This window comes from Gouania willdenowi, chromosome 2, assembly GCF_900634775.1.
Source record: "Gouania willdenowi chromosome 2, fGouWil2.1, whole genome shotgun sequence".
Taxonomy (NCBI): Eukaryota; Metazoa; Chordata; class Actinopteri; order Blenniiformes; family Gobiesocidae; genus Gouania; species Gouania willdenowi.
The window spans coordinates 5,467,333-5,477,382 of NC_041045.1; the positions used below are offsets into that span (position 1 = coordinate 5,467,333).

The 10,050-nt window shown below is 34.2% G+C and overlaps 1 protein-coding gene across 1 annotated transcript; it reads right to left on the bottom strand.

Moving 5' to 3' along the window:
• Positions 1-1,077: 1,077 nt before the first annotated feature.
• Positions 1,078-8,787, bottom strand: LOC114474300 (four and a half LIM domains protein 2-like). The gene is made up of 7 exons (XM_028464506.1): positions 8,737-8,787; positions 7,643-7,709; positions 5,533-5,716; positions 4,502-4,676; positions 3,133-3,302; positions 2,154-2,340; positions 1,078-1,384 (listed from the first exon to the last, which is right to left on the bottom strand). Exons 3-7 carry the CDS (start codon positions 5,686-5,688, stop codon positions 1,233-1,235), a joined length of 840 nt encoding a protein of 279 aa, XP_028320307.1. The 5' UTR covers positions 5,689-5,716; positions 7,643-7,709; positions 8,737-8,787; the 3' UTR covers positions 1,078-1,232.
• Between the last annotated feature and the right edge of the window lie 1,263 nt (positions 8,788-10,050).

Sequence of the window (10,050 nt, forward strand, 5' to 3'; positions counted from 1 at the left end):
GATATCTATAAGATGAACAAAAAACAATGGAAAACATTCTAATTTAAAATATTAATAAAATACAAAATCCAAACCAAAAAAAAAACTTGCATGATTAATAAAATGACCTCATCATTGAAATTAGATTTTGAGAAGGAACGTTGAAGGCCTCTGCATGTGAAGGTGTAACCGTGACAACCCTCATATCCAGGTGTAACCATGGTAACCATGGATTTGCTTTGATTCAAGACCCCTAAAGCAGTTAGGGGCATACTGTCACATGTGCTTTTATATTGTTCTCTAATTTGGGGTTTTTGTTGTCATTAGATGTGTTTTTGGAGTCATTTTAATCCATCTTAATGTAATTTTATTATATGTCAGTGTTTTTGTATTTTTTGAAGTAATTCTGCATATTTTTGTTGTTTGGGTTTTTGTTTGTTTTCCAAGTTATTTCGGGGTCTGTATTTTTGTTGTCGTTTTCTGTTTTTGGATTCATTTATGCGGTTGTTGTTGGGGTTTTTTTCCACTCATTTTCATATTTTTTGGTTATTTTGTATATTTATAGTCAGCTATTGTGTTTTTCACTAAGTTTTTGTACTATTTTTCTTGTTTTGTTTATTTTTACTGTAATTTTGTGGGTTTTTGGAGTCATTTTGTGCATTTACTTTAATTTAAAAATGATATTTTCGGTTTTTTCTTAGAGCGTAGCCAAACTACTTACAGTCAACTTCGTCACACATGGACCAAATAATTATGAATCTAATGAATAAACAGTATTTTAAGATGACATTATATCACTCTATGCCCGAATTATAAATGCTGGATTTACTTTCATGGCTTCTTTGGAAAAATGCACAACACAATCCACTGAATCCATTATTTATTGCTGAGTCATTGAAACAAATAACAGCAGTTAGTTGTTTATTAGTAAAACACGAGATTACATTTAGATAAATGATGAAATTTCATGGCACATGCAAAATAAAAGAATCTATAACATGTAGGAACGACGAGTCTTTCTAGTGAAACAGTAAACGACCTACAATTCTCATTAATAAAGAAAATTAGTCCAAGTAGTTAGAATACATGTTGGCTGGATATGAATAGTGGAACTCAAACAAACAAAATGAGTTGCAACAAATGTATAGTCGTGGCGTTTGTTTTTAACAGAAAATATATGTTTTGCCTATATTTAATGGAGTGAAAATGCTGAAGTGGGTGACGTGACAATCCCAGCACAGATCCATCAACGTTTAGAGGTCTTTGCCACAGTCTGGACACAGGATGTCGTCTTTGCTGGTCAGGAATCCACGGCCCACCAGGGACACGCTGCACTTTTTGCAGTTGAAGCAGTCGTTGTGCCACTGACGCTGCTCAAAGGAGATGTACTTACTGCCCCCCAGGCCTGAAACCCACACAGAGAAGAGCCTGATGGTCAATTACATTTTTTCAATTACAATTACGACTTCTGTTTTAACACTTAAATTATGATGACAGTGGCTGACCGGTATGCTCAACATGTGGCTTTTCATGTATTTCCCCAGAAAACCTTAAAAGGGGGAACTTTTTAACCCCTTTTTACCTTTTTCCTTTGGCCCTTTTTCGCCCCTTTTCAAAACTTTTTTCAAACTTTAGCTTATCATTTGCCAATAAATATCATTTTTTTCTTTTTGACACTTTTACCCAATTTTTGTCCTTGTTTCATCCAAATAATCTACCTTTTTGACCAATAAATACCACTCGTTTCCTTTTTCAACTACATTTTGCCTCTTTTTGTTCCATATTTTTGCCCTTTTTCACTTTTGTTTGCTACATTCAGCCCATTTAAGCCACTCTTTGCAATGACATACCACCTGGTTCCTCTTTATTTGCCCATTTTCAGGCAACTCTTGACTGCTTATGACCCATTTCAGTGACTTTACACTCTTTTCTTGCCATTTTGGATGATTTTTGGCCACCTGTTACCATGTCTGCCCTGGTCTCACACACAGATGTGGTTTTATGTGACCGACAAAGAGATGCTACAATCTTTGCATATTTAAATGTCTTTTTTTTTAATGTTTATTAATGCACATTGTCCCTTTTCTTGAACCACAACACAAGCTGGGATCTGAAAGCATGTTCCAGCAGGGGTAGTTAGGTACTTATGAGTGATAGGGTGGTGCAGTGTTTACCGCTGATGGGGCTGGTGCAGTAGGCACATTTCTTGGTGAACAGGTTGCAGAAGCAGCTGAGGCAGTAGGTGAAGTCGTCCCTGGAGGTGAACCTCTGTCCGGCCAGTTGCTGCTTGCAGCCGATGCAGACGAAGCACTCTTTGTGCCACGGCTGGTCGCGGTAGTTCACTCCTCCAGTGGTGATGGGCTGTTCGCACGCAGACAGGAAGCCAACATTTAGCTATAAAGTGTTTTATTAGACAAGATCGGTTACGTAAGGATGCCTTTGAATAATCAGTCTAAATACTAGATGTTATAAACAGAGGGGATGTGCATTGTGACAAATCTGATGATACGATTACACGTCACAATACGATATATTCCGATACCATCGATAATTTCAGATTTCACCTTTACAAAAACAAAATGGTACGAAACACAGATAATCGATCAATATCAAACTGTCAAATTACATTTACAAAAAAGTTAAAGTTTGGCTTCGAGAACAGATTCTGATTACGTTAAGTTCTTAAATTCTTACAAGAAAAAAAAAGAAAACGTAAGCACTAACATCTATTAAAGTGCACAGTATGTTTTATAAAAAAATAAAGTTAAAATGTATTGAGTAGTGACCAGGAGTTTATGTGCTATGCACATGTTAGCACAATTAAATGTTATATATACTGTATACAATAAAAAACACGATTTAAAAAAAGCAATTTGGACATTTTTTTGGATTGATACAATAATTGCCCGGTGAAATATTGCGATATATCGGCAAATCGAGTTTTTCTCACACCCTTACATGAAAGTGACATCTACTACATAGATTTTTATCCAAATAGTTTTGGATGTTTTTCTAGCAGCCCTAAGCCGAGCATGTGACACTTTTGTTTGTTTGTCGTTGATCTTTTACGGTTCGACGTGATTCGTAAAATGCAAATAATAAGGTTTTGGACATGGGTTGGTTTGGTTTTTGGTTGGTTGCTGGGGGTCTCACCTTCCTGCAGTGGCTGCACTGCAGGGCGAACTGCTTCTCGTAGCAGGGCAGGCAGTAGTGGTTGGCTTCCTTCTGCACGAAGCTTCGCGTTCTGATTGGCTGCTGGCAGCGGTTGCACGCGAAGCAGTTCTCGTGCCAGCTTCTGTCTTTGTGCTGCATCTTTTTAGTGCCTTGGGGAGCAGATTAGGATTGGATTAGTTCAGGGGTCACCAACCTTTCTGAAACTGTGAGTGACATCATGGGTACTGTGTAGTCCAAAGGGTTACCAGTTAGAAAAGAGCTTCTTAAATACTTTATTTTCACTGTTTCACTTTAATTAGAGGCTAGCAGTAACTTAAAAAGCTCTGAAATGTTTAAGTTTTAACATGCAACTCTTTATTTCTCCAAAACTGTTTCATTTAACTAATCGTAAAACATGTCAAATTTGTAAAATTCACCTTGCGTTTAAACATTTTTTTTTAAGTTTATTTACACCATATTATTAAATATAACATACCACAGCCCACACACAAAATCTGCAGCATTTATCACAATGTTTCCATGAAAAATAAACATTTAAAGATAGTTAATTTAATACTAACTTCATCATGTTCCACAGTGTTAACTACATCTGTCATGTGTATTCATCAGTAAATCAGCTTTTAGGTCACACATAGGCAACTGGCGGCCCGCGGGCCACATTCGGCCCTGAGTCTAATTTTATGTGGCCCCCAAAGTAAATGTACAAAATGACAGAAAAATACACTGAGCAAAAGCTAGAATACATTAAAGAAAAACAAAAAAAAGTAAAAGACAAAAGAAAAACACAGAAAATAATCCAAAAATGCACAAAACTACTACAAAAATGCACAAAACAACAACAATAATACATAAATTTACTCCAATGGCAGCACAAACACACAATATGACTCCAAAAAACATATATTTTACAGGAAAAATACACAAAAACACGACAGAAATGCACAAAATCCCTCACAACGAGCAAGACAACAACAAACATACACAGAATGAGAGAAAAATACACAAAATGACTATAGAAACCCTTTGTTCTTTCCTGTATTAATGCTCATTATGCTAAATGTTGATCATGTGACCCTCTGATCAAACAAGCACATGTCTGTGATAAAAGTTGCCTTGCTGTGTTTTAGATGGAGCTCATTGGTGACTAGAGCACCTGAGGGCCCCTCACATGGTCCATGAGGGCGACCTGTGTTGGTGACCCCTGGGTTAGATCTTTAAGCAAGTCTACTTAACTAAGCAACTATAATTAGCATTTAATGGATGACGTGAGTGATCTTTACAAGTAATATTAGTTTAATTCTAATCCTGAGATCTGAAATGATAAAGAAAATAGAATTCTCGTCTTCACCTGGCATGATGGTCTTCAGGCACTCGTGGCACTTGGCGGAATACTCGTTGCTGTAGCACTCGGTGCACATCAGGAGGTCGTCTTTGGCTGCGAAGGCTCGGTCGACCAGTGAGCGGTCGCAGACGGAGCACAGGAAGCATTCACTGTGCCAGTGACGGTCCTTGTAGGACAAATCCTGTAGAGACAGAACTGACTCTGGTGAAAAAACGAGGTTCGGAAAGTGTTTGTTGGGGTAGGACATGGTTTACGTACGAGTTTTTGGCTATTAGACAAGGAAAGCGTGATAAACTGTTCCTGATTAGACTATCTAAACTCCTTAATATCCTCGCCATGCTCTTTTACCCTTTGATCCTCCTCAGCCACTTCTGCTACGTGCTAAGCTAACCAAAACATCTGGGACTGGCTACTGGTATGGACTTAACTGGAAAGATGCGTCAACATGACAGCATTTGAATTATGAAAAGCAACGACTATCAAAAAAAAACACAAACAAAAAAAGAAACAATCACAAATAGATGAAGTAGTTTATACTCCAAGTTATAGAAAAAGTTCTATTAACTTAATTATGTCAAGTTGGTGACACATGTTCTTCCTTTCTGTGTAACTTTAATTCATATTTTTGAGTAAATGGAACTATATTTATTTATAAGTAAGCGTTTCTTAAAAATGCAACTTAAGTCCAACTTAATATAATGAAGTAATTACATGCTGGGAATGATCATTTTATCATACGGCACTTTATTTACCTGTTTGCAGTGAATCCACTAAGAAAACAACTCGAAAAAAGATATGAAAAATGCAGAAAAGTGAAGAAAAACACAAAGTATGCAAATAATCTTTAAAAACTGCTTGAAAAAAACATCAAAAGAAGTTCACAAAAGGACAAAAATCACACAAAATGAATAAAAAGTCACCTTGTTTGGACGCTGTAATCAAATTGGATGAGGGAAAAAAAAAAAAAAAAACAACCATATTGGTGCGTCACCAGTAAACACTGACGTAACAGGTCAGGTGTTGCCCGTAACCGTTACCTTGCTGGTGCATCCAATGAGCTTGTGGCACGACTCGCAGTCACTGGAGAAAAGGGTCTCGTAGCACTTGATGCAGTACGGGTTCTCCTCCTTCAGGATGTACTTCTGTCCGTACAGGGACTCCTCGCACTCCTTACAGTCGTAACTCTCCACCATGTTGCCTCGAATCACCCTCACCGAGTCCCTGCAATGTGAGAAAAACACTTTAACAGACACACCAGGCTCACCATTGGAACCTTGGGAACCTAATTAAGAGGTACATCCTCCGAATTAGCCCGAACTGTCACAAAGAGCCAGTGAGGATTCCACTTCAGTAATGAACAAGATGTGACTTTTAATCTGGTTTAGTCTAAACGCCGTCTCAGTGATGTGGATAAATAAAGTTTTATTGAATTAAACTGAAGTCAGAAGAATTTCCAAATTGGATCCACAGACTAAATTCCAGCTTTCATTTAAGTTTAACGACACGCCGTCAACCCATGATGCTTTGCAGCAATTCAAGACGGCGGATCACAGACTTTATAAATCCAATCTTTAGAAGGCAATAACATAATTCAGGTGCATAATACAGTGTTATTATAAGCACAGATCTTTACGTGTAGCTAATCTAATCCTAATCTTTGACGATATGCCATATTATCACGGCTGTTTTTATCACAACACAGTTTGAGTTTGTTAATCTATCTTATATTGTGACTTTACTCTGACTCTGATTAAGTTTTTGATTAGAATCTATAATATATATATATATATATATATATATATATATATATATTTTTTATCATTTCAAACTAATAAAATAATAGTAATAATGATGACATCTGCACTAATTTCGTCCAATCGGTGGCTAGTTTTTAGGCCAGTTTAGTGGAAATGTGTATGAAATAATCAAACATTTTCCAATGTTGGGGAATTTAAGATTTAAGACACGACTTACTGTCTATGACTAAATCCCCAATGGATTAAAATACCAGTGGACAGAATCCTCATATTCATATTTAATATTGATCAAAAGCCAACACCTGATTTAATACATTATGAACAGGCCTCATCAGTTCCTAAGAAGCATCAACTGCACTAAAGTAAAGGTCAGATCATTAAAAAATAAAATAAAAAAAATCCAAAACAGTAACCATAACAACAATAACATCGCCATAACTCACCTAAGCAACGTATCACCCTAGGCAAGACTCGAGGTGGTAGTTTGCATTACAGTAAATTTAGACGTATTCACACGAGAACCGAAATGTCTTTGAATGTTTAAAAAAAAAAAAAAAAAAAATTAAAATTTTTAGTTTTTTTAGAAAACAAAAACCCAATCAAAATAGTTACCTAAAAATAAGATACATGTTGTAATGAATAAAGATACATAAAAAGGTAATAAATGTAATTTTGATACATAGGGAAAAAAAAAAAAAAAAAACCTAACAAAAAAACAATAAAATAAAAAAATTATACATACATAATGAAAATGGTTTGAATAGGTTTTGAAATGTAGTCACATTAATAGTAGCAACTACCACCACACTATATGATAAAATGGACGAAGAAAGCACTTCTCAAGAAAATAAGGAACGATTCTATTTTTGTATTTAAGTTTTTGTGCTGCAGAAAGATCAATATAAAAGTCACGTGTTTCTATCAAAAGTTACATTTCATTAGAATATTTTTGGAAAAACTGAGAGTGGATTTTTCTAAAATCTTCCATAATTGTTAAATCGTACAAAACGTGGTCCATATTTTATGATTATATTAAAAACTTTAAGTGACTGCTAGTCAACCTTCATTATATTTGTGATCCAAATTATTTTTATATTCATACATGATTCTGGGAGTTTTGTCCATTTTCTCAAGAAGGAGTTGGAATCATGTCCAATGGCATTAAATTAAACAAGTAAGAGTCATTTTTGTCTATTAATTTTAATCCAATGGTTTTTTTTTATTATTTAGGAAGACTAGATTTAAGACTTTCTGGTTATTTTAATTCATTAAAAAGACAACAGTATGTTCTTTGTTTCTCTAAAAGTCCCTGTTAAGAGTTTTTTTGCCACAAAGATTGAAGAACAAACCAAAAAGACAGAGTTTATCAGTGATCTGTTCCTGATCTCACCTGAGTGCAGAGGAGCAGTCGTCCTGGAAGTCTGCAGAAGGCGGGAATGTGCTGCTCTAAAGTGCTGCTGCTTTATAAAACATGAACCGTGCAGAGGGCGGAGACAAAAGATTAGAAAATTAGACCTTAAAAAACCTTTCTTGCTAATGTTGTTTTTGATGCAGGATGAAAGTAAGTGGAACCGTGGAAATCAAATAAACTTTATTTATACAGCGCTAATTACAACAATAAGTTATATCATTGCACTCGTCACAAAATATAATAGATGTTTATATGATATATGTATGAAATGATAAAAAGGTAAACAGGCATTCAGTGTATTGAGACAAACAGATGTTATTTATGGTTGATCACGTTTTGGAAAGTAAATTCATTTTATTTTTATTCATCCCCATGTTTCAATTACTGTAAATAATTACTTCAATCAGATCAGATGTCAGTTATTAAACAGTCATAAGGATAAAGCTAAGGGGTACCAACGTCTTCTAATCTAATCATGTAGTTTGATACACGGTACTTATTGATCTTCTAATGTAGTTTAAAGGAAACCCTTTAACCTTATGACATAGTTTAAGGGGAACCTTCTAACCTTATGATGTAGTTTAAGGGGAACCTTCTAACCTTATGATGTAGTTTATGGGGAACCTTCTAACATTATGATGTAGTTTATGGGGAACCTTCTAACATTATGATGTAGTTTATGGGGAACCTTCTAACATTATGATGTAGTTTATGGGGAATCTTCTAACATTATGATGTAATTTAAGGGTAACCGTTAAACCTTCTGATATAGTTGAAGGGGAACCGTTTAAACTTATGATTTTGTCTGATAATTATTGACTTTCTAATGTAATTAAAGGTCAACCTCATGTAAAATGATTTTCTCATGTATATACAGTTAAACTACAAGGCAGTCCAGTTATACGTATTCTGGGTCACTGGTTTCCAGGAAGGTTTTGGACCATAAGTGACGTTTATTCAGAATCTCACTGAACATTTGTTCTCTTTATAAACCTAATGTTCCTGAATATTTCTGACGTCAGAGTTAATAAAACCCTGAAAGCACCACTTTATTCCCTAAATACAAGGCTTACCTGACCTCAGATCAGTGTTGGTTTGATCAATGACCACACGCTTCATTTGCAGTAATGTCTCCATGTGTGACTCCAATGAGCGTCGTCAACGGCAATCAGTCAGAGGTGAACAGTAAATATATTAGGATAATCTACTAAACAAGGGTCATGTGGATGTAAATTCTCAGATATTTGAAAGGAAAAACAGGTCAGAGATGTACCTGAACGTCTGATGTGAGGCGGAACTCATTAAGGAAGGAAAACAGGGCGACCCAGTTCGTCCTAAGGAGGTTTAAAAAAAATAAATAATAAATGTAAACAAGTTGGAAAACAAAACATCTGTGTTTATTAATTACTTGTGTATTAATATATATATTTAAAGTTAAAACTGTACCTGTAAAATGGGTGAACTGCAACTTCTTTTTAGGTGTCTTATTTTGAAAATCCAAGGTTTTAACCCTGAAGGGTTAAACATCACTTAACGAAATAAAATACACACGTCAGAAGGAGTAAAGGCGCGTAAATTCAAGTATTTGTCATGAGAACTCGTGGGTTTTTAACAACAAATTATACACAATGCACACATATTGATATTTAAAATAATTTAAATCTTTTACTGATTTTTTTTTTTTAATATGTAATCATTAATTTTCTTTAATCGTTTGTCTTTTTAAGGTCTATGGGTTTAGATGTAGCTCTAGTATTATTCCACCAGAGGGGGGTGTACACCAAGAAACAACCTGAAAAAAAAACAGAATAAAATATTAACTTATCAAACTAATAGTAAATATCAACATTTAATCATTAATATGAAGTAATACTTTTTTTTTTTTTTTTTAAAAACCCAACATTACATTGTGGTTTTAAAAAAATAAACTCATCAAAAAGATAAAAACAAGCTTTAATAAATAATAAAAAATAAAGCATTTTTTTAAGCATTAGAATATTGAAAAACATGTTTTTTTGGACATTTACAAATGGACAATATATATATATATATATATTTTTTTGTGTGTATGTTTAAGTAAATTAATAGGTGTTTAAAAATCAATTAAAATAGGAAATGATATTTTTTATGAAAAGAGAAAAATATAAACGCTGTGTATGATAATTGGATGAATCACATTTTGAGATCTAACAAAAAATAAATAAATAAATAATATTTTTAGACATAATTTGAAAAATATTTTGGTTATAAAAATTAATTTCATTGTTTTTTTCCCCATTTTTAAAATATTTATAAAAAATAAAAACTATTCTAATGATGTTTTCAAATAATAAAGAATCTGACCTGTGTTAATGATATTTGGAGACATTAAAAGACAAAGCAGAGGA

What these genes read in the sequence shown, in the direction of transcription:
- LOC114474300 (XM_028464506.1), bottom strand. Translation starts at nt 5,688, where the DNA reads ATGGTGGAGAGTTACGACTGTAAGGAGTGCGAGGAGTCCCTGTACGGA. An exon ending in CCTGAAGACCATCATGCCAG is followed by an intron (nt 3,303 to 4,501) that starts GTGAAGACGAGA and finishes CTGCTCCCCAAG; the next exon opens with GCACTAAAAAGATGCAGCAC. An exon ending in AGTGCAGCCACTGCAGGAAG is followed by an intron (nt 2,341 to 3,132) that starts GTGAGACCCCCA and finishes GCGTGCGAACAG; the next exon opens with CCCATCACCACTGGAGGAGT.